General features: G+C 31.4%; 1 protein-coding gene across 2 annotated transcripts in view; it reads right to left on the bottom strand.

Moving 5' to 3' along the window:
- Nucleotides 1-26,695, bottom strand: part of Dpp10 (Dipeptidyl peptidase 10) — a 429,429-nt gene that overhangs the window by 366,659 nt on the left and 36,075 nt on the right. Inside the window, exons 1-2 of one of the 2 annotated variants that reach the window (XM_072523344.1) lie at nucleotides 22,898-23,082; nucleotides 6,508-6,718 (exon numbers count right to left, since the gene is read on the bottom strand). In XM_072523344.1, the coding sequence (XP_072379445.1) occupies nucleotides 6,508-6,718; nucleotides 22,898-22,957 (271 nt within the window). In that variant the 5' untranslated portion in view covers nucleotides 22,958-23,082. Of the gene's footprint in view, nucleotides 1-6,507; nucleotides 6,719-22,897; nucleotides 23,083-26,695 lie in introns of those variants that run through there. The other variant, XM_072523345.1, reaches the window with a different exon arrangement.

Genomic DNA, 26,695 nt, shown 5'->3' with positions numbered 1-26,695 from the left:
GAAGATGCTTTGCATATTATAGAAAGCGAAACCGGTCGTCCGATTAGTTAAATTAAATTGATTGTGAGTAAGTCTAACTTATTATTTCTTTTACCTTTTGAAATGGACTCACACAAGCAACACATTCATGATTTAAATTAGTTCAGTTTCAGAATGGTACATATTCTAGTGCTACGGGTTTATTTCTTTGCAATTAGGAGGAAAATCATAATATTCATTTGTGATTCCTCTGGTATTATTGTTTTTAGGTCATATTAAACACGATTACTACCTTTTGTATTGGCAGTGTTCTGTCATTTTAATGTTCTACAATAAAATTAAAACTAAGATTTATTAGACTAAAGCTTTTAAAAGTATGTAAAATATTTTATAGACACTTAGTTATTCACACACATTCATGATTTACACTTAGTTATTTTTTTAAATTCTCTCGTAATAAAACAAAATATTGAACGATATTGGAATGAATATGTTTTCTGGGCAATCACCTATTCGTGACTATTGTATATATGCTCTGAAATATATTATAGACATGCAATTGTTTGTTCATAAACATAAAGCTTCGTTTTCGTGTGATGTTTTGAGTATTTGTAAGTAATTGTATGCTTTGCTTTATGATAATACAATTTATCCAATGTCGTGATATTTTGGATGACCCATATACTTGTTACATTATTTTATATCGGTATTGCATTTAAAAGGCATGTTGTAACAATATAGTATACCTTTCCCTGCAATATGATTTTATGAAGGATTTAATTCCTGACCTGAGTAATGAGTATTCAGGCTATAGGCACTTCAACGGAACAAGATAAACAGATAAAATGTTCAAATAACACACAACCGATTTTTACACTGGTATAAAATACCTATATACAAAACAATAAAAAATTTTTACCATATATATATATATATATATATATATATATATATATATATATATATATATATATATATATATGTATATATATATATATACATATATACAAATATTTATATATATACATACATATATATATATATACATATATATATATATATATATATATATATATATATATATATATATATATATATATATATATATATATATATATGTGTGTGTGTGTGTGTGTGTGTGTGTAAGAAACGGATGTCAAAAAGAGAAAAATCAAAGAAGCGGCTCTAATTATGCTAAATGAGACCAATTATGTCGCAAATTCCTCGGCAGAATGTAGTAGGATCTGGTTACCCATATTAAAAGAAGAAATTATTAAAAGGAAAATACCAGTATTAGTAAGTCAGTAACATATAGAGAATACGTCATTTATGTTTTTTAAATACCAAACATATAAAATCAGAATTTGGTGTTTATTGAAAGTAAACTAAATGCACGACCAAATACTTACCATGTCGGGATAGTATTATATTATGAGTTTTTTTTCCTGGTTTTTTCGTCATAATTTACTATGGAATCACTAATACTAACTATGATTTTTTCGGATGAATATTCTCAAGTTAAAGTTGATTTCATGTAATCGAATGAACTATCTTACAATTAAAGTCGTCCCAGGAACACAACTCAACAATATTGGCAATATCATTTTAAAGTCGTCTACTTTAAAATGTATAATGTATGTCTGAATTGTCAATATTAATGAGTCAGATAAATTAAAATTATTAAAGTAATTTTTCACCAAGTAACAAAAAAACAAATTTTGTTTAATTTACTAATGTTTGTATTTTGATAACGATTTCCGAACTGGAAATTGAAATGTCAATAAACTTATTATATTTTATTATATCTTTTATTTTAACACCAAATATAAAAAGGAAAAAAGAGGAAAATCGGACCTCAGCTTAATCGTAATGGGTCAGGAGAAGGAAAGAAAATATTCAATGGAAATAAAAAACATAAAGCACTATAAAAGATGTTAAAAAAAATCTACATGCTGAATAATAATTATTAGTTATTAAAAATACTAGCAATGACCTCTCTTTAAATAACACTCTCCTGATCTAGTATCCCTCTAGGGTTGACACCCAATATACACCCGTTAGGATATACTGAGTCAATTACTTTAGTATTTCTGATGAGTTATATAAATTTTAGTATTTTTGAGTTTATATATAGAGTTTTTCTAATACTTTATCCAATTGAATTTGGATCACTTTATTTTTAACTGTTTAAACAGTTATTCCGTAAGGCTTTCCTCTACTAAGTTCTACGCTGTTTTAAAATTAATAGAAAGCATAAATGTTTATCAAGCATACGTGTGGATTAATCGTGTGGATTATTTTATTAAGAATACATTCTAAACAACGTATTTTCTATTTGTTTTTTTTTTTTAGATATTTGGCATAGAAATTTCGTACTTTGTATTGGATTTTTTTTACTGTAGCTTTTAAGGAACGATCATCAATATTAGATGGAAAACTTTCAAAATCACTTATCTTATATCAAAAGTAAAGTAAATTCTTTATTTATCAATCGTGACAGGATAATCGTTAAAGGAACTAAGCGATTTCTCCGAATTTTTTCTATATCCACTCGATTCTTTTTTTAGTAAAACAGTTAAAACTTGTATAACGATTATAATATTTCTGCTCAAATAAATAATAAAATAATTATCTTTCCTACTTGCATTACCACCGACATAGGTATGATGAGTTATTAGTTTAATTTAGAATAGTACCTTCTTTTATGTTCTATATGTATATATATATATATATATATATATATATATATATATATATATATATATATAGTTTTTGTTTTGAAAATGTACAGATTTTGGAAAAAGAACAAAATTACAACAAGAAAATGCATATTGGGGATGAATCACATACAAAAGATCCAACTTTAATTAATAATAAGATTGACATCAAAGATATTTCCAATATATATTGAACTTTTCCAATTACATTGAAAATGGCAAACTGCCGAAACGTTTAAGCAATAGTTAAGTAGTTTTATTTACAACAGGCCGACAAACCCAGGAAATAAAAAAGTTTCTCTATATTTTCTATATATATATATATATATATATATATATATATATATATATATATATATATATATATATATATATATATATATATATATATATATAAATCTGTAGGAAATATTAGGTATAGTGATCTATAATAAAAATCTTTGTTTTTTTCTAAGACTAATATTTCGCCATTTATTTTATAGCTTCATCAGGAGTAAACTGTAAAACAATTAGAAACATTACAAACAAATGATGTACAAATAGATTTAAAAAACACTCACAGAAATTAAAAGATTTCACAAATAAAACTAACATTGAAGTATGTAAACTTTTGAATGTCAAGATTAAACTGTCCTAAGCACGTTCCCCACAGCAGTACGATAAAAAAAATTAATATTATTTTAAGTGTACAAATAAAAACAACAATAAAATATAAGAAACGCTAGAATAATGATATTTCTTTGATGAATTATTAAGGTTAATTGTTATTAAGGTCAATGTTAGCTATTTTGAATATTTATAAATTTTGTTAAATACATTATAATATATGTTACTTAATTGTCCAGTGTCTGTTTTAAAATTTAAAGTGTTTTTATTTTTGTTTATATGATACATCTCAAGAAATAATCTACTTTTGTAGTTATCAGTCTGTGCCAAAAAGCGAGCTTTGTTATAATCTAGCATATGACCGTTATTTTCATAGTGCTCAACTACTGCAAAACTATTTTTTCCCTAGCGGCAATCACTTTTATGTTGTGTGATGCGTTGTTTTAGCCATTGTGATGTTTGGCCAATGTAGCTATTTTGACATCCTAGACACGGTATTTCATAAACAACATTATTTTCATATAGGGTTGGTACTGGGTCTTTGATTTTTGAAAATAGTTGTTTGCTGTTCATGGTATTATATTTAGCTATACTAATATTAGGATTGAGATGTTAGTATGATGAATGATTGATGAATGAATTTTGTTCAATGGTAATTTTTTTAAACAAATCTTTGGCACTCCAATGGACAGCAAAATATCCCCCATACTATGTATCTTTGTTTTGGATGAACTTATAAGAACGTGTAAAGAAAAGATACCTTTTCACATACCTTTTATCAAACGATATGTAGATGATTTGATCTTATCGGTCCCTGAAAACAACGTAACTGATGTTTTAAACACCTTTATCGCCCAGTGTGAACACTTAAAGTTTACTGTTAAGAGAAAGGCTGATAATATGATTCCTTTTCCATTTCATAAACTTTTATTCTCAACATCCATCTAAGATGAAAACAAATTTGGTTTTGGCACTTAAAACTAGGGTTATCATAATATATCACACATCGAGTTCAGGGACAATAGACTAAAAAAGTTGAGATCTATACTACAAGAAAACTCCTATCCCACAGGGCTTTTGAATAAACTCATTTTTGGTTCTCCTTTTCCTTTGCAATTTTCTGACAACCAATTTCATAATAATGAGGTCCGACAACTCACACTGCCATTGACATACAACACATCAGAGCTACCACAATCTAAAATAACGTATGGTTGCCTACCCTATATTGCAGTTCTGACACCTATAAGCTAGTGAACATTTTCAAAAATGTTCGTGGCTTAAAAATTGCAACTAAGAATGTGAAAACGGTATCGAAGTTGTACACAATGACAAAGGATACTTTCACAATACAGGAGTCATCGAATGTTGTTTATTTTATACCGTGTGCCGATTGTAAAAACGTGTATATCGGAGAATCATCTCGTAATTTTCACAGTAGAGTCGTCTCACATCGCAGCGACATATACATATACATAGCAACAAGAAGTCTGAAAACTTCTCTTCAATGGCGATTAGGCGAATCCAGAGAGAGAAGAGAAGATGTACATCAAAAATCGATATAATTATAATAATATTGGCACATACAGTGATTTTAAAATTAATGTTTTATGCATCCAAGATGTCGATACTGGAAAGAGCAACATTTTAAAAGACGCAATGTGTAACAAGAGATAATAACGTATTATAAAGTGCATAAATGTATCTCCTTACATACACACATAAAAATGTCTAAGAAACACCATTATTATTCTACTTTTCTCAATAAAAATTTGAAAACTTTTTATTAATACATACCATTCGATTTGAAAACATGTTCTCTACAAATCAAGATATACCATATATCAAGGCAAAAGTGACAGCACCTCAAATTCGTACGATTAATTGCATCAAAATGCTAAGAAATAGTACTTCAAATTTTGAAGATTTAAGATGCTCCTCGACGGGATCGGTTTGAGTAGGATTAGCTCGTCGAAATGTACATATAATCGCACGAAAACTCTATGGGGCCTTAGAGAATACCCACAATATTTCTATATGTGATCAAACTTTAAAGAATATATTACATCAAACTGTCCTAAACGCCAGACGTCCATTGAGGGTTCCCATGTTACGTCATGGAAATCGTGGACTGGACATGGAGTTCTGAGTTATTCACAGATGAAGTTAGGTTTTCTCTCTACTCTGAGTAAAGAAGAATAATAGGTTGAAGAGGTCCTTGTTGAAAAGAGAGACTCAGGCTTGTAAAAGGTGAAAGTGTTCGTCCATATAGTTGTCTACATGTGGGTTCAAATATTTTTTTATCATCGATCTGTTCCCGTTTTTGTAAAAGGCACTTTAAATCAATCTCAATATATTGATCGTATCTTAGAACCTGTTGTCCTTCCATTTTCCACTGCTGCAGGTGCTAATTTGCGTTACATGCAGAATAATGCAAGGCCACATACTGCAGCAACAGTAAGAGATTGGTTTCATAATGAGGATATTACATTTTTACCGTGGTCAGAACAATCGCCAGATCCAAATGTCATCGAGCATATATGAGATATACTTCAGAGACGGATTGCTTCCCATCTGCACAATGTTTGTACTAGACAAGGTCTTTAAGATCCTAAACAGAAATGGATCCTGTTTCCTCAAAACGAAATTAATAATTTAATTTTAAGCATGTCAAGGGACTATCAAATTATAATTAATGCTGCTGAAGGAAATACAGGTTATTCAACACTTTTTTTAGATTTTTGTTTTATGTTAACTTTTATAAATTATATTAAATTAGTACACTTCTTAACTTTTGATTATTTCAATATAAAGAAATAATAGTACACTAAAATTAAACTGAATTTATTGCTCACTTATCACGCATTCGGTATTTTAAACGATAACCCGATGTTACAAAATAAATTGGATTGCTCAAACGAAGCATAATATCACTAAGACTTGATGTACCTGGATAAAGTGGCTATATCCTTAGTAGGGAATTATATCTCTGAGACAATTTATATAGCACCATAAAGAACATATTATAAAACTCATATTTGGTCGAGGAGCGAAACTGCGTTCTTCATACCTTGTGAAAGACAAAAAAATATGGTATTTATTTTGTTAGGAAGTTTCTGGAAAACTATTTAAATGTTGCCGTATCAACTCTCAATTTTAATAAAAAAAATCCATTAAATCTTTAATCTAACTATAGATAACTTACCTGATATCCATGTTCCATTAAATCTTAATGATTGAAAATCGTGGTTTAAAATATCATCCAACTGAATTCTGTTTCCTTTAATTCGAGGACCCTCATCCGGAGGAGTCAATAGTACAACCGACGTTACTATAAGTGCCAGAACGACCACAATTACCAACAGAGCTATGAGTATACCCCTCCAGTTTCGTTGATTTGTATTGCTGGAGACAAGCTGCAACAAAATTCAGAGATAAATAAAAAAATTATTTATTTATAAAAACTAGTGCGAATGGAAGTAATTTAAATTGTAACCCTCTACGTGGTAAGTCCTCCCTGAGGATGTAATTCCATTAATTCAAATTATTCAACAAGTAACACATTATGTCGATTAAACCGTTTAGGCGTCTTTTAGGGCGGTTTAAAGTAATACACTGTTGCCCGTTTGAAAATTGTATGATACGTCATTCAAAATGTATTACTAATAGAGTAAAAAGAAGCATTGAGTAGACACGTATGTATTATTGCTCCGTATTACAAATAAATAAAAAATTGTAAAAAATATTCCTACGTATTGGATTGCAGTTGGAATTTTTGTGGTAAGTATGTAAATATATATATTTTCCTGATGTATTGCTCAGTATTGTGAAATATATAGTTTGTTCCCTGTATTTATTAGACTGTATTGTCATCGTGAGAGATGACAAAACAGTTTACGTAAAAAATTTCAGAATTAGTTCACTATTGTTATTGATAACACTTTTTGTGCATTTTGAGTTGTTTATCACCTAAATTCATGTTTGTTGGTTTGTAGAAAGATAAAAACAAAAAACAATGAAAGGACAGCTACTGCGACGTTTTTTCATTAGAGAAAAATTGTGCGAGTACAATGAATTTGAAAGACAAAGAAGTATAATTTTTAAGATACGTCCGAAGAAGAACAACAGGAGTTCATGAACTGTAATAAAACTTCTGAAGAAGAACAGGAGGGTGATTTCCATGATAATGATGACATTTCAGATCAAATTTATGTTCCAATTGATATAACTCTGGTAAATGAGCAGTGTATTTCCGAATGCATTGAAGAAATTAATACAGCTGAGTCTAGTAAAACTTTGATGAAAGCTGTAAATTTTAGCAACATTAAAGAAAAATGTTTATAAATTTCAATACTGAAACTGAAGCAGAGATTTTAGATCCAATTACAGTAGAAGAAACAGGGAAATACCCAAAAAACAGGATCTCCATTACCAGTTATACAGTCTTCTGAGACTCAAATTGTATTATCTGCAGGTGGTTTTACTGGTTTAGGTATTGTCAACAAAATATCAAGAAATTATGTTAAGATATCATTTTCTTTTTCCCTTTTTCCAGGTTTAGATGCTATAAAGAAGGATTCAACAGAGTTTCCGAATATACGATGCGATGGAGAAATAACATGAAATTGCATATAAATGAAATAGCCTTCAGAGGCAAAACAAATTTGCTCGACAATGTGACATATATGTCATTACTAGTTTCTGTCATCTGATTATCGAAGCGTCAATATGTACCGTCATTTAAAGCGTTAGAGAACTTTCTTATCGTAAAACTACCCAATTAACTAGTAATTATCTTATCAGCATCAAAAAATTGTTAAAGTGATAACGTGATAAGTAACAAAAATTAAGCGATTAGTGAAACAAACAAAAGAAATATGCTCTTTTCGGGGAACTTATTTGGATTTAATAATAATGGCCAACCAATGTATCAACAAATGAATACTATACAGGATGTCCCAACAATAAATAACCAGAATCAGTCAAACCAAACAGCAGTAAAACCGCAAGTACCATTTTTGTATTTTAATCAAACACCATCTAACCAGATAACAAATCAAATGGCATGCCTAAACCAAATACCTATTCTCACTCAAATAGCTATACCAAACCAAGTACAATTTCCTAGTCAATCAGCTGCACAAAATATTCAAAACACTCAAAACCCTATTCAGTCCCAATACACAGCATTCTCCACAAACCCTCAATGCTCACTCTCATCATCACAAAACACCAATAATTACACGGATAGCGATAGCGACATATTACACCAAAACCATTTCAAATAATACAGTAAAAATTAACACTACAAACTCAGACACTTACAGGACACTCATACAGCACCTTAGGAAAGAAAACATTGTACATCACACTTACCAACCGAAACAATAGAGGGCCTAGAGAGTTGTCATAAGAGGAATGCACCATTCAATACCCACAGGAGATATCTCGCATGAATTAAATAATAAGGGTTTTAAAGTTTGCAACATAATTAATGTTAGACATAGAGTTATCAAACAACCATTGCCATTATTATTTGTCGATATAGAGCCAAATGAAAACAACAAAAACATATTTAACTTGCAAGTCCTACGAAACTGCATAATAACATTAGAACCACCTAGAATAAAAAATACAAAAGTACAATGCACAAGGTCTCAAAAATATGGGCACTCAAAAAGTTACTACCTGAGGCCATTTGCCTATGTTAAATTCGGTGGATCACATGACACTAAAACCTGCAAAAAAGCACGCGACACACCAGCAACATGTGCCTTATATAATGGCAATCATCCAGCAAACTATAAAGGATGTGCTATATATAAAGACCTAGTAAATTCGAAAAACAAAAATATAACAAGCAGCAGTCCTCTTTATACCTAGAGTTGCAAGCCTAAATAATAATAACACTAATGCTCACCACATACGCCAATCACATGTAATATATGCTCAAGTTGTAGCAACTAATAATTCTTTACAAGACAACAACAATAATTCAGACCTTTTAAATAAAATTACAGAATTCCTCAACGAATTTAAAAATATGTTTGCCCAATTAATAAACCAAAACCGCATGATACTAAGCATGCTTACAACAGTGAAGTGATAAATAGAACGTCGTGGTGGCTTACTCACTTAGAATAGCAGAGTTGAACGCAAATGGTCTAACAAACCATGTACAAGAAATTATACTATTTCTAAAATTAAACAAAATAGACATTCTACTTATATCTGAGAGTCACACAACTGAGAGGTCTTTTATAAAAATTCCACACTACTCTGTCTTTTACGCAAACCATCTAGATGAAACAGCCCATGCTGGTTCAGTTGTAATATTTCGTACAGCTATAAAACACTACGAACTTGCTCCATATATCACCAACAAAACTCAAAGTACAATCATAAAAGTACATGCGCTCACCTTCCCGTTAACAATGCTTATATCCAAAGCCCACCACGCCATACCATCAATCTGGAGAACTACAGAGAGTTTTTTGAACAACTTGGCTCACATTTGCTAGTGGCAGGGGACTGGAATGCAAGACATACAACCTGGGGAGCAAGACTGATATCTCCAAAAGGCAGAAAAAGATAATAACCTGAAATACCTAACAAATGGTACCCCCATAAACTGGCCCACTGATAACAACAAAATTCTTGATCTGTTAGACTTTGTTATAACTAAAGGAATACCTGAAATACACAGCGACATCACCCCCAGTTTTGATCTACATTCGGACCACAGTCCCATCTTGATTACCTTGAGTACCAATATAATTTGGAAAACTCTTGTACCAAGGCTATGTTCCAGTAACACACATTGGGTTCAATTCAAAGAAGAAATCAATGAAAAAATATCTCTTGACATTCGACTCGAACACAAAAACGATATTGAAGAAGTTGTAAAATATCTAACGGAACAAATACAACAGGCCGCTTGGAAAGCTACTCCTGTAAAGGACCATTGATGAAAGGTATAGTATACCCCTCCATATTAGAACACTAGTAGAAGAGAGAAGAAGAGCCCGTCGCAAAATGGCAAAGAACAAGAAACGCGATAGATAAAACAAATCTAAACAGGCTCACACACAGACTTCATTCCGCTACCCAAACAGCCAAAAACGAATCCTTTGAAAGATATGTCACAAACCTTTCTCTTGACGACAACTTTCTTTGGAAATCCACAAAGAAATTCAAAAAGCCGGTAGTAATGAAATCACCAATTAGGAAAAATGATGGAACCGGGGCTCGATCAGATATAGAAAAATCCAACAGATTTTAAGAACATTTATCAACCGTCTTCTCCACCCACAGGCCAATGATGTTATCGGCTAGAAAACTAGAGATTTCCTTAATGCACCCTGTCAGCTATCATTACCACTAAAATATTTCTCACCAAACGAGGTCCGTAACAAAATCAACCTGCTTAACCCACATAAAGCTCCAGGATTTGACCTGATATCTGGCAAAATCTTAAAAAAACTCCCAAAAAAAGGTGTCGTCTTAATAATCATTATTTGTAATAGCCTCCCGAGACTATGCTATTTTCCAGTGCAATGGAAGTACGCACAAATTATAACGATACCTAAACCTAGTGAACCTTTAACCGAAGCCAGTTCGTACAGACCAATAAGTCTCGTTCGTCTTCGAAAGGTTAATCCTTAACAGAATAGCAACAATAATACCTATAGAAAACCTTATCCCAGATCATTAGTTTGGTTTTCGCTCAAATTACTCAACCATACAACAGTGTCATAGATTAGTCAACAAAATAAAAGAGAGCCTAGAAGGGAAACAAATCTGTCTATCAGCATTCCTCGATATACAACAAGCATTTGATAGAGTGTGGCACGAGAGTCTTCTCTTAAAAATAAAAACTCAGCTAACTGACCAAATCTACCTTCTTCTTAAATCATACTTGTCCGACAGATACTTCCAAGTTAAATACGAAGGTGCTCTATCCAACTACCAGCAAATAAAATCCAGAGTACATCAAGGCAGTGTACTTGACCCATTCCTTTATCAAATCTTTACTGCTGATATTCCTATTAGGAAAATTATGGAACCGGAGCTCGATTAGATATAGAAAAATCCAACATATTTACAGAACATCTATCAACCGTCTTCTCCACCCACAGGCCAATGATATTATCGGCAAGAAAACTAGAGATTTCCTTAATGCACCCTGTCAGCTATCATTACCACTAAAATACTTCTCACCAAACGAAGTCAGTAACAAAATCAACCTGCTTAACCCACATAAAGCTCCATGTGAAAATACACGAATGGTAACATTAGGGAATGACACTGGTATACTAATCAGACATCAACGAAATATTAGCATTTAACAAATTGCAAAATCATCTCAATGAACTATAAGACTGGCTGGGAATGAAATGCTGGAAATAAACGTCAACACAAACCAGTCTTGTCAAGTAAATTTCACAAATCGAAGAATTAGATATCCACAACTACACCTAAATAATTCACATATACCAATAAAAACAAAAGTACCTGGGCCTTCATCTAAACGAAAAACTTACTTGGAAATCACATATTACGGCCAAACGACGACACTTCGATCTAAAAGTTAAAAACATGAACTGGCTTATCAACAGAAGATCGCAACTTTCATTAGAAAACACACTGACTATCTATAAAACAATACTTAAACCACTGTGGACATACAAAATTGAGCTGTGGGGCTGTAGAAAAACATTCAACACCAAAATATTACAGACATACCAGTCAAAAACTGTTCGTATGTTAGCTAAGGCCTCATGGTATGTGTCAAACCAAACCCTTCATGCAGACCTCAACATCCCCTTCGTCAATGATGTGATTGCTGACCACTCCAGAAGATACATGAATCGCAGCATAGACCATCCAAATTGGTTGACAGACGTATAAAAAAACTTTGACCAGAAGACCTAGCTGCTAGGTAAATTCCAGAGAATCGTCAATGGATGACACCTGCCACAAGCCAAGAATATACATCATATTTACTTATTGCTGTATTGAAGTAGATTGTAAATTAGCAATAAATAAATAAAAATCTGTCATTACTAAAGCAGTATTTCAATTATTACTTTAATGAAGAAGTTATATAACTTTGACTGTTGAAAAAACAAATCGAGCTGCTTTTATTGCCAATTGAAATTAGGCAACAAATTTTAAGAACATGTATTATTATATCGGTATTTTTCTGTACCTCGAGATCTATTAGTATCAAAATCTGAAGAGTTATTGAGGAAAAAACGCATTTTAATTAATCCAGTTCACTATAAAGCTACGGTAATTTGAATTGATCAGAAGATATTTATGTTTTGAAGATAAAAGTCGACGTCCTAAAAAAGGAGAGCCTGGATATGACAAGCTTTTTGTATCAGAAGATTGGCTGACACAATAAATAAAAGATTTGATTCCATTCTGAAAACAGCTCATTTATACGTAGACGAGCAAATGTTTAGTACCAAGATCAAGTATCATTTGAGACAATGCCTTCCGAATAAATCGCATAAATGGAGAATAAAGTTTTTTGTATTATCCGATTCTCATAAATACTCTTACCGATTGGAAATATGGTACTGGTGACTATATAATTTTACCTGAATGCTAAAGCTAACGTAGTTGCACGATTGTCTCAAACAGTACCTAATTTTTCATCCATCATATATTTTGACATTTTTTACACCTCATTACATTTATTAGTATATTTTCGTGCAAGAGGTATTTCTGCACTTTGTACTATAAGAATCAATCGGATTTCAAATTATAAACTGCCGACTGATAAAGAAGCAAAAAATGTAGATAAATGATATTTCGTGGAAGATGTGGGCACTGCATATGGTATCGATGTGAATACGGTACAAGGGAAAGATAACAAAAACGTAAGACTAGTTTCAACATGCGTTGCTATTAAACCATTTGCTGGAAATTTTCCAGTAGAGACTCAACCAGCTAAAATATCACGATATGATCGTAAAAAATAGTAGGTACTGTAACGTAGGATGTCCACCAATAATACGAGGTTATAACAGTCACATGGGTGGCGTAGACTTGATGGATGGACTGATGGGTCATTATCACATCAGACTCAAGACTAGGAATCCAATGATTCGAACGTTTTATCATCTGATAGACATGACTGCAACAAATGCATACATTCTATATCTTCAAGTCCATATTGATAAATCTCCTAATAGTGATAAACCAAAGTATAAATTATACCAATTAATATTCCTTAATTTAAACTGAGGTTCAATATTTTATTTTTCTGTTTTGTAAAAATTCTTAAATGTAGAATTTATACCAATATTTTAAGACTAATTGTCGGGTGAATGGTACATTCCTTTGTACGCAATATTTATAGTAATAATAAGTGATGATTTAAAAAATTCTGTAGGAATAATTTTCATATCATATGACTATATGAGAAGCAAAGTGACCTTACCCACAATTTTACCAAAACGTATTTATTACATTACAGTTATCCCTTATTTAAGTATTTTCAGATGCAGAGTGGCTCAAGCAGCCTTCGGCTACCGATTGGTGGATGTCGCCTTAAGTTCGTTTTGCATTTAAAATAATTCTCAAACCTTAAAATTCTGGCCTACTCACACTATAGGTTAGGTCACTGTGCATATGAGAGTAGTTGACGATTATCAATAAAGAGAAGCACACGTTTTTTTTAACTTGTTATTATAAAGTGTGCTGTAAAGGAAATTATTTTTGTTAAAAAAATGTGTTTTTGGTGTAAAATGGTAGAAAGCATCGGTAGGTACTTATTTGTAAACAATAATATTGATTACATCTACTGTATTATAAAAATAATTTTAAGAGGTTATGGTAATAACTACATAATACAGTTTGAGAAAAAAAGGTTGAGTCTATAAAGAGATTTGTTGGTTATATTGTCAAGGGTAATATTTCTATATTTTCGCTATTACCAGTAGAATTTAACAATTTTTAATGTTTTTGTGAAGTACTGTTCAACCTTAATATTGTCTCCGTTAATTTTTTTGCTGACTAGAAAAAAAATTAAGTTTTATTTGAATAAGCCACAATTGAAGTTGAAAATAAGTTAAGATAAATGAGGATCAAAGACTAGAAATTTTGCAACGATTCTGGGAGAAAACATAATAGGAACACAGACTAGTATACATAGTTGGCTTAGTAGAGACAATCCAACCCAAACGTTGCTACACAATATCAGATCATTTGAGAAGAGGACACACATTTATATTCACGCTTAAAGTGGAGAATGAAAGATTTCCTGTGTGTAAAAAGATGTTTCTCTCAACTTTCTCTATTGGGGAGAAGTCTGTCCGAGATTGGGTGACTAGTAGTAAACACGGGATTGCTAAATCTCAAGAAGTGAAAAATTCGCTCCGCAAAGTGACATACAATAAAGTGAAAGACAAACGAATATTAGAAAAATTTTTAGACGATTTACCAAAGTTACCGTCGCATTATTCTGGAAAGAATAATTCAAAATTTTAGAGCATGTTTTGACTCTTTATCAAAATTGTAAACAGTACACTGTGAAAACGTTAAAAACAGACGTAGAATACCATTTAGTATAACCAAGTTTTCAGTTGTTTTCAAAGATAAAAATACGAAGATGCCTGAAAACAGCATGTCGATCGGAAAGATCAAGCTAGAAAAGAACTGGACAAGGACAAAGTAAATGCTGTTAACAAAAAAACTAGACTTATTCAAATGGATTTACAGGCTGTTAAAGTGGCACCTTCAGTACAATCAATCTCAGGATACTTTAAAACAAAATTATGTTACCATAACCTGACTGTGTATGATATCACCCTTAAACATAGGAAATGTTTTGGTTTATCGAAGTTGACACTGACTTAAAGGCATCGACATTTGCTACAATACTAATTAGTTACCTGCAAAACCATTGCCAAGATGACGACGAAAGTTTAATTTATTCTGATGGCTGCACGTATCAGAATAGAAATTGTATAATGGGAAATGCTTCGATAGATTTTGCGATAAATCATAAAACAACCATAATTCATAAATATCTCGAAGTTGGGCACACACATAAGGAGTGTGATTCTGTTCAAGTGAATATTGAAAGGAAAGTTAAAATCTAGCCAATTTTTCTACTGATCTTCTATTTGACAGCTATAGTCGGAAAATTTTCAATTAAAGGTGACTAATCTACAAATTGAACTAAACGGTAGCGGCAACCATGTAAAATGTCAGCAGTAAATTCTTACTGGGGTCATTTTTATTGTGTATCCTTTGCCCATGTAAATATGTAAAAAAGTAAGATAGTCTCATAAAAATTTGCCCCCGTAACAATATAAATTGGTGCGATTCACGAGTGTGAATCAAGTGAGACAAATTCATTGAATAGTTTGAAACATCGGTAAACTTATCAATATTTCGCTGGTCTATATATTTACGTTCTTAGAAAGAATGGGAATGAGAGAAATTTGATATTTTAGTAGTTTATTCGTTATACATTAAATATGTGCATAGGCGTAGTATGCTCTGGTTCTTGGGAATATATTTATTAAATAGACTTTATTATTAACTTTAAAATAGTTTTGAGGTAAGTAAAGTAAATTTGAGGCAAGTTTATTCTTTATATAGTATTAACTCATCAACGGCCGCTCAATATACAAAAAGAAATTTGACAATTAATTTATTAGATTGGAATAAAAACGCATAAGTTAAGACTAATTTACAACCAAAAAGATTTTTGTGTCTTAAATGTAAACTAAATTTTAAGGTGAAAATTTTCGAAACATTTGGTTAAATAGTATTTTTTTATCAAAAAAGAGTGAAAAACCTTCAATATATGACTTGCTTCCATGGTTGGCTTTTATATTGTCTAAATATCAATCAGACTGATGTTGAATTACTACTGAGCACGAAGGAATATCTGTTGTTACATCTTGAGACAAATTTGGATTTACTATTTTTGCCTGATTTTTTCTTTGTACGTTTTATCTGTGGTTCAGAGGAATATCATAATCAGAATTGTCAGAATTCCCAATCACTTGTATTTAATATGTACCTGCAATATCCGATTTTATTGATTCTTCACAAATAATAATATCATCAATGTCTTCTACATCAGAAACTTTCTAATCTAATCTCGGCGGCAAATAAACCACATTAAGTGAGTCAGCATTTTCATAATCTAAGTCTTCTTCTAACAAAGCTATTAACTCTTTGGTAGTTAGTGCCATCTTTATTTCATATTTCGAGAATTTACTAAACTAAACAAATGCACTTCTATATACACGTATTCACATAATAATAGTTTAGCTTACTTCATTTTAATTTATATGAACTTCATACTATATTTTTGTATTTATATAAACAAATAAACACAAGGAAACTTTAAATTAAGAGAAACAAATACAGCGTTCACAGCACACAGCAATTCTATAAATAGAGAATGATGTGTAATGACGTATGTTAAAATTTCAGATTTAGTTTAATAAAAAAAATTAGTGTTTTCCAAAGTTTTCTGTTTTTTGAAGTTCTGTATAAGGTACTCTCTAACAAGAATAAAATTTTACTTTAATTTGTTAGACAACTATAATACCTGTCAAAAGACTCATGATAATTTAATAATTATATTGGTCTTAGATTTAATTTTTACGTAATTACTTATGTGTTTAAATAATTAATCAAATCAGTTCAAATCAAGTTAAAACGAAACAAATATAACGTTTATAGCAGACAGCAATTCTATAAATAGAGAATGAATAGCAACGACGGGATCGTATGTTAAAATTTCAAATTGTTTCGTCTAATGAAAAAATAAGTATTTTGCAAAGATTTTTGTTTTTGAAGTTTGAAGTTTGAAGTACAAGATCTAAGCCTATGCCTTATGTTGCCAAGTAGATACACCATAATGAATTTATTGACTATTCTGATACATCAAAATATCGCTTCAATTCACTTCGAGCAGGCACAAACAAAGTTGTTGACCTAAGAGGGGATACATTCCAGGAGGGGAGGTACTTTACAAAACAAATTTTGATCACGAGTGGCAGATATTACCTTAAAGGATAATTCAAGTTGTATTACCCATTACTTGGAACAAGCTCTATAAAGAAAAATATCTGCATCGAAGTTCACACACTTACAGGAGCTTACATTAGTTATTCCCAAAGACTGTCATGATTATTACTGTTACATTGTTTATTATAATTTAGGAAATAGTTTTTGTTAAACCAAGTTTCATAACACACGACTTGCCTACTTGGGATGAATGAGATTAAGGCATTAATGGTGAAAGATTAACAAGACAAGTGTATGTCAATGGGAGAAGAAAATCACCTTAAAATTATAATAACATAATAAAATTAATTTTAATTACTATGGAAAATGTCGAACTCCCTTAAATTTGGTTAGTTTTTCTACATTACGTAAATAGCCCAATTGGGTAATATGTCGTAATTCACAGAAATAGTCCAGTTCGTAAAATTCAATATGTCGTAAGCCACCATTAACGAGAAAAAATAATAGTACTAATTAAAACGTAGTAAAACATTAATGTAGCAATGAAAAAGGTTTAAATATGATGATGATGATGATGATAGTGTGTTTGGCATGGAAACTAGTCCTTTTGCCACAGATTTTTAAATGATTTATGTTATGTTTATCAATTAAAAACTTGATTGTACTAAATTTATATTATATATCCGGATGCATATAAGTGATTACATATGAGTTCGTATATAGATTTCTGATTCAATGACAGTAGGTGGGTTATGTTTACTGGAAGTTGCACATTACTTTTAACTAGGTTTTCATAAAACGTAGATGAGAGTGCTTTATTTTTAATACATCCAAACAGGATGTGATTAACATCACACTGGGAAATATTATCGCATAAACACTTTCCTGATTCTATAATGTTTAATCTAGCCAGGTGAGCAGGAACAGCACCGTGACCAGTTTTTAATCTTGTGATAGTTGCTGCTGATCGTTTAGATATATTATAATGGAATATGTGTGGTAATTCTGTTAGGGATGGTAACGTAGGATGGATCTTGTAATAATGATTATTTGAAGTATTCGCCAATATTTTCCATCTGTCTTGCCAGTTAAAATTTATTTTTTTAGTATAAAAATTGATTAGGTCTGATACTGTGTAAATATGTTCTTGTATACCTGAATGAGTAGAATCCTTAGCGAGCTCGTCTACTATTTCATTACCTTTTATCCCGGAGTGACTTTTTGCCCAAATAAATGTTATATCTTTGTTTCTCATTTTTTGTTTAATGTCACATATCAGCTCACATGTTTTATGGTTTAACTCAGTATTATTAAGTCCACTAAGAATTGACTTAGAGTCTGAGATGATCACAGCATCTTGCAAATTTGCGTCCTCTAGCCAATCCAGAGCTTTCCTAATAGCTACCGCTTCTGCAGTGTAAATAGAGCAATGTGGAGGAAGCTTTATTTTAAGTGATTTGTTTTTGGAAGGAATATACACTGCAGACCCTACTTTCCCATCGTTCAGTTTAGAACCATCTGTGTAAATTATAGTTTCATTAGTATATTCACTCAATATGGAGTTCAACAGCTTGTTATTTATTTGATGTGAATCTGAATATTTCGGAAATATAATATTTAATTTTTTTAAGATTGTATTAAATTCTAATTTATAAGATGGTTTAATATAATTTGTTGAAAGTGTAACCGGTAAATCATTGGTTTCCAGAAAGGCATCTGCTAATGGTGGTGAATTTTTTATTCTCCAATAATTGTTTACTAGATTTTGAATGGATAACTCATACAGCATACTTAGTAGGCCACTTGTTCTAGCCCTTAATTTTAATACATATTTTGTTGCTAATAAATTTCTACGATATTCTAATGGCATTTCATTACTTTCAGCAAGTAACAGGGGGCATGGTGTTGATTTCATAGCACCCAAAGTTAATCTCAAACTTTTAAACTGAATACGATCTATTTTTAGTAAATGTGTTTTGCTTGCTGATCCGTATAACACACATCCGTAATCCAAAATTGATCGCACGTAGGTCCTGTAAAACATCAATGCAACTTTGGGATCAGCACCCCATTTTCTGCAAGTGACACATTTAAGAAGATTAATGCCTTTCTCACATCTTTTTTTTACATATTGGACATGTTTAGACCATAGTAATTTGGGGTCTAGGATTATACCAAGATATTTATATTCAGTGACAACGGGTATATCATATCCTGACAGGTGTAGACTATCAGGCGTACGTAACCTATGTCTTGTAAATATCATAATGGCAGATTTTTCTGGGGATATAGTAAGTTCGTGGTCTTTAGTCCAATTATCTACTAGTTTCATGATGTGTTCCAGGACCTCCACACAATCGTCATATGAATCACGGACGGAGTAAATACATATATCATCGGCGTACTGTATACATTTTATGGAATCAACAAAAATGTCGTGTATACTTGCCGAAAATATGTTGAAGAGAATTGGGCTTAATACAGACCCCTGTGGTAATCCTGTATGAGTTATTCGTGGACCATATAACTGATTACTATGGTCTCTGATATATAAAGTTCGGTTGCTAAAAAGATTAACTATATTAGCGGATAAATTTGTGGAAAACCCCAGTTTGCATAACTTTGAATGCATTACTGTTAAATTAACACAGTCGTAAGCGCCTTTAAGGTCTAGAAAAAAACATGCTAAATATTTATTTTTTGAAAAATTTAGTTGGATATCTGTTGTTAAGTGACTTATTGCATCTAGTGTTCCCAGACCAGATCGAAATCCGTATTGAGTGCTTGGCAAAAGATTATAGTGTTCGACTGTCCAGTTAAGACGATTTTTAATAATTCTTTCGAAAGTTTTTGTTATACAAGACAATAGAGAAATGGGTCGATAAGACGATGAGAGAGTTTTGTCTTTGTTGGGTTTGATAAAAAGACATATAATTGTTTCTTTCATTTTGTCAATGTAATTTCCTTTCAAAAGCCAATCATTAAATATTTTTAATAAATGATTTTTTGCCTTATCGGGAAGGTGGTTAATTATGGAATAAGTAATATAATCTTTCCCGGGCGCAGTAGATTTTGATATTTTAATAGCTGCATCCAGTTCTTGGATGTTTATTGGATTTTCTAGTAATTTAAATTTACTGGAATTGCATATTGATACGTGTTTTAATTGGTCTTGAACGTATGGTGGAGCGAACTTGTCAAGTAACTCTTCTATTAGCTCTGTTGAAATTGGTTGTGTCTTTGAATGATAATTTTTGTTAGCCATTTTATTAACAAATTTCCATATTTTGTTGAGCGGTGTATTTTTATTGATAGTATTTACAAAGTTGATCCAAGATGTTTTTTGTTTTTTCATAAAAACAACTTTGCATTTGGCTTGGATGTGTTTAAATTTTAGATAATTTTCAAGATTTGAGACAATATTATACTCTCGAAAAGCTTTTTTTCGACACGATATTAAATTTTTACATTCGTCGTCCCACCATACGGGAAGACCGGATTTTGATTGAAATGATTTTTGAGTAATCATAGCAGAGTCTGCAGCTTCGCTAATTGTTTTTATTAAGTTATTAAACATTTCCAAAGATGTAACATCTATAGAATGAGTATCTAGAAGGCATTTTTCTAAGTAATTTTCAAATATAGACCAGTTCGCTGAAGACTCTTTCCATTTTGTGGAGGTATGGATTGTTCTTGGGGAATATTTCAAATCTAGGGTGATTTGGATAGGGATGTGGATTGTACCTAGTGAGTCATTTAGAGGATTCCAGGTAGTAAAGCCTGTTAAATGAGGAGATACTAATGTTAAGTCTATCATTGAAGGACGTTCGTTTGGTCTGGATATTTTGGTTGGTCTTCCGTCATTGAGTAAAATTAGATTAGTATTGTCTAAAGCGTCAGCTAAAATATTACCTTGTGCACTATCCTGTATGGAACCCCACCTACAGTGATGACTATTAAAGTCGCCCCCAATTAAAACTCTGCCTTTAATTTGTCCAAATAAATTTTCCCAATCTTTGGATGAGACATATATTTTAGGAGGTTTGTAAACACATACTATTGATAATTTAACTTGTTCTAGAAAAACACCGCAAACCTCTATATTTGGATTATAATTTGTTTTGAATTTTATATCTGAAAAGGAAATGTTGTTTGCAACTAAAACAGCAACGCCTCCATAGCCATCACGTCGATCAACTCTAACATTATTAAAACCTTTAATATATAAATTTTTATTTTGTGACAACCAAGTTTCGTTCAGAAGAATAACATCAATTGTATGACTTTCTAGAAAATTAAGCAAATTAGTCTTTTGTTTTATAATAGATTGGCAGTTCCACTGAAGAATATTAAGTGTTCTATGATTCCCCATCACTATCGTTGTCTGATAAACTAGAAAGTATATTTCTGATTTCATTTTGAGTGACTTTTTGGAATTCAACTGAGACTAGTTTGGGGTCAATTTGTTTAATTATTCTTTCTAAAGCAAATGGAATTTCTTGTAGAATTTGTAATTGTATTTTTTCTTTATATGCTATAAACTCATTACGATATGGGTTAGGAATTATAGGATGTGACACTGATTTTGTTTTAGAAGTTGAAGGAAATTGTAAGGCAGTTTTACATTGAGTCGGGGATATGGCTTTTCGTTTAAGAGGATTAGAAGTTTGTTTAGGTTTAGGAACGAATGAATTGTTTACTGTACGGTCATTTGCCGCAGTCGGGAGTTGGGGAAAGTTATTTAGGTTACTAAGCAATTCAAATTTATTATGTGTCGTGATTTTGGCATAGGATGGATTTTTTGCTAAAAACTCAGCTTCTTTAAATGTAGTATTCTCAATCGCCATTATTTTTTTAATATTATATTGATGTTGATAAGCTGGGCATTGTTTCGTTAGAGTCGTATGATCGTTTGTTTTACAGTGAAGACAATATTGTGAGTTACTACAACGGGAGTTGTCTTCGTGTTCTTTGCCACAATTTTTGCATAAGCTGAAAGTGGACTTACACTGTCTGAGAGTATGACCAAATTTAAAACAATTTAAACACTGTACCACAGGGTATATGTATTGTTCAACTTGAAACCTTACCAAATCTAACGTAATATATTGAGGAATAATATTTCCTTCAAATGTTAAAATTACCATTTGCCTAGGAACAAAAATAGTTTCATTATCTGAATCAATAAGTTTTCTTTTCATACGTCTTACCTCGGTTATTTTTTGGTCGGAAATAATATTATTCATCATATAATTTTCGTCCAAAAAAGTATCAACTTGTCTAATTATTCCTTTTTTGTGATTAAAAAAATTCGGAATGTAAGCAATAAATTTGTTAGAAATAATTATGTCGTGATTGACTAAACTATTTGCACAAGTGTAAGAATTAAAAATTACTTTCACTTTATTTCTACCGACGAGTTTAATATCGACAACATCTTTCTTAAAAAAGTTATTAATGAATAAATAATGACCTACTCGGACTGGTGATAAACGTTTAATATTTGGGTCGATGGACTCGACAAAAACAAAAAACGGGCCTTTATCAGAGGATTTATACCTATTATTTAAATCAAAACGGGCACTTACTGCCTCCATATTTTCACCTTTATCAGGGGGTGGCTTTTCGCCACCCGAAGAATCATCCATTTTTAAATATAAAGAACAATCCTACCTTGTTTTATTATTCCTTACTATTTAAAAAACTAAACTTTAACTGCTTAGAAATTGAAAACTAATTAGCACTTAATTGATGTGGACACTATCGATGCCAGCACACAACTGAAGGTTTAAATATATTAATTACATTTTTTGAAAATTCGTTTAAATGGCAGTAAATAGTTTTTGCCTTCTCCTCTAAAATTAAGTGTTGGTGGGTTATGAAATATTGCGGATATTGCGACGATAAATTATATATTTTAAAGGAGACCACTTTAAAATGATATTGCCAGTATTCGTCAGAAAATTTCAAAATGTGTTAGCATGTGATTTGTATTTAAAAAGACAAGCACATGCCATGATGACAGTAAAATTCTCCTGTTAGTGATTATAAAGTAAATTATATTTCATGTAATAGAAGGAACTATCTTTGTAGCGTTTTAAATTTGTTAATATTTTATATCTATATAATAGTATAAATTCTGTTTTAAGTTTTGTATTCAGTTGTTTCTAAATATAGATGTGTTTGTCTCTGTTATATTCTCTGGTAGAAGATTATTCCGGTTAAAACTAAAAATTGAGTTACGAAGTTAAAATAATCAATATAATACGTGTTATGTGTTATTTCGTCGAATTTATTTCCAGTTACCCAATTTAAAAGTAAATAATCAAGATGTTTTTTTGTCGGTTCGTTGCTAAGAATGAGGTCAAGAAGGGTAGATTGTTTGTTTAGGTTCATAGACTAAAACTGGTTGGAGATGTGAAAGGAAATTTATTTGGCGTTGAATTTTGTAAAATGTAACAATAAGGAGTCAAGCAAGAGATCTGAGACAGAAGAGATGTTTGGGCAATTTTGGATCGGGAGTCGATTCGTTTTTTTTTGTGTAATGTTTTAAGATCGGTTAAGGTGATAATACTCTTTGCATAATGGCAGTTTAGAACAGAGTAATAACCATAAGATTTGTGCAGTACACCGGAATTGAAGAAATTTTGGAAAATGATCGTATAGGATGTCCCACCAGATTTATTGTTGTTTGCCTGCTTGATCCAGCCCCATTTACGTCTTAGATCTTCGTCCCTGTGTATGGAAATGGTTTCCTTTTGTTCAAGTTGAGAGTTTTGTCCTTGCAGCTCCAATCCCAGAGATAGCAAGTTTTCCAAAGTTAAGTGTCAAAGTTAGTGAATCAAGGTAACATTTAACATATTAATTTTAAAGTAAAGACAGACATTTTTTTGCTAAAACAATAATTGCTTCCATTAAAATTTAAAAGGGTTTGTAATAATTAATAAATTGTAAATTTTATGGTTTAACTTAGCTGTCATTTCAATTTTTTTTAAGTTAATGTTAACATATGACAGCTAGCTTTATTTTTTTTCGATATTTATTTGTTTATTTTATTTTAGAAAAATCTCCTAACCTGTTTGTGTTTCTTTTATTTTAGGAAGGAAGAAACTTTCTTTCCTCTAGCAGGAAGTTTTCTCGAAGCGGCGTCCCATTTAAATAGCTAGAGGTATTTCTTCTTGCCTGTCAATTTTATTCATTTTATCCAGGAGATTTATGGCAGTACCCCTTTATTTCATATTTTTGTAGTTGCCCCAATCTCAAACCCCTTTGTCGTTCACTTATCCACGACCCCAGCTCTCCAACAACCCCTGAGTGCCATTCGCACAACTAACGATTGTTTTGCTTGCCCTATATTCGCCCCCATAGTTTCTGTCCCCAATTTTCTACCCCATATTCTTACCCAGAGGTAGGCAAAATATTTCGTTACATCTTACAATAAAGTCGTCCCAGGCACGCAACTCGACAATAGTGGCAATATCATTTTAAAGTCGTCTACTTTAAAATGTATAATATATATCTGAATTTTCAATATAAATAAGTCAGATAAAATTAAATTATTGGAAGAATTTTTCACCATCTAGCAAAAAACAAAATTTGTTTAATTTATTAATGTTTGTATTTTGAGAACGATTTCCGAAGTGGAAATTGATACGTCAATAAACTTATTTTAAACTTCAATTATGGCTAATTCCTATTAAAATAGTAATTATTTGATACCACAAGAAAATAGCTCCAGAATAATCTTCTGATATTATTTGTTTGACATACGTATTTCTGGCGGAATTATATCATGCTTTATTCGATTTTAAAGGAGATTTATTGAATAATTTTTATCGAGTAATTTTTTCCTCTTATATTCTGTTAAGCGTTTTAATTGGATCATCGGTACTTATAAGATCTCTCTGTATTCTATAAGGATGCGAGTTTAAAAGGTTCTGAAAATAGTCGTTAGAGAGCTACTCGTCGTTTAGCTCTTGTTTTCACGTTGAAACTTTTATTATTTGGAGAATTTTCCGATAAGACCCTTTTAAAGGAGTCGATAAAAATAGCAGTAGCACCAGCAGAGAAAGGTAATTCTAAAGCCGCTTTCGATTTGTGTATTCAAGCGGCAATCGACAACGCATATCTATTTATATTGAAGCAGTTAACTTACAGAAACAATACAATCTCGACGGATTAGGTATTGTTTGGAAATGTTAGAAATTTATATAGAATTTATCAGTTTCAATCAAAGAGAGAGGGTTTTGTTTTAGCTTAATAATTTAGTGTACAATAGTCGTGCGGATTCCAATAACCTGTTCGTTGGTGGATTTGTTGTTAAATTTTCACAATTAAGATAATAATGTTGTACTCCTTGCTATATATCATTTAAATTTGGGATACATCATTTGAAGACGTTATCCTGATGAAACTAAATGCGATAGAAAGTATTGCAAACAACTTGCTTTATTGCAGCAACCATTTGATTTTAAAAAAGTCTAAGCACTTTTACGTCCAAATTGCTTACTTTAAAAATGGCTTAGTAACAGAGGTATAAATAAATGACAGTAATACAGTACTCTATTAACAACAATAATTTTTAAAGCATTTACCTTCTATACTACCACATAAACAGTTTAATTATAGTCACCTTAATGACTAGCTAATATCAAATATATGTAGGACTAATTAATCTGACCAATCAACAAGAAACATGAAAACTGGAAAAGCACCAAGTCCCGATAACATTTACAGTGAAATTGAGATGTTTCTCAAAATTAGCATATTTGGGAAAATGAAAAAAGCTCTTCACTACCATTTTGAGTAAACTTTTTATTGATATATTTAGTTGTTCTTCTTCTTCTTCCTCTTTATAAGCAATTCTGCTTGTTTATTGGCGGATTAATACCTCTATAGAAGGTTATCACTCTATCTTTTGCGCGGTCGTCCAATACTGCTTTTCCCAATTGGTGACCTATTTCTTGCTATTTTGACGACACGGGTCTCCTCCATTCTGCTTATGTGGTTATTCCATTCTTTTTTTTTATTTTGTGTCCATTCATTTATATACTGTACGTTACATTTTCTTTTAATGTCTTTACTTCTCTTTCGATCTCTCAGCGTATTTCCTGTACTTCTTCTCAGTACTCTCATCTTTTCCGTTTTCAGTAGCATCTGCGTTGTGGCTGTGTAGGGTCCTATTTCTGAGGCATATGTCATTATTGATCTTACACTGGCTATAAATTCTTGACTTCATCTCAGTGTTAATGTGTCTGTTTCGCCATAAAGTGTTATTAAAGCAGCCAGTCTATTTACTTTTTGTTTATCATCCCTTTCTTTTTCTTTGTCTAGATCTTCATAGCTAGGCAGTGTAATTCCCAGGTGTTTTATTTTCATTACTTGTT

This window comes from Diabrotica undecimpunctata, chromosome 2 (genome assembly GCF_040954645.1).
Source record: "Diabrotica undecimpunctata isolate CICGRU chromosome 2, icDiaUnde3, whole genome shotgun sequence".
NCBI classification, from domain to species: domain Eukaryota; kingdom Metazoa; phylum Arthropoda; class Insecta; order Coleoptera; family Chrysomelidae; genus Diabrotica; species Diabrotica undecimpunctata.
Note: the sequence above shows the minus strand (reverse complement) of the source record. Positions and strands in the feature narration are given on the sequence as shown.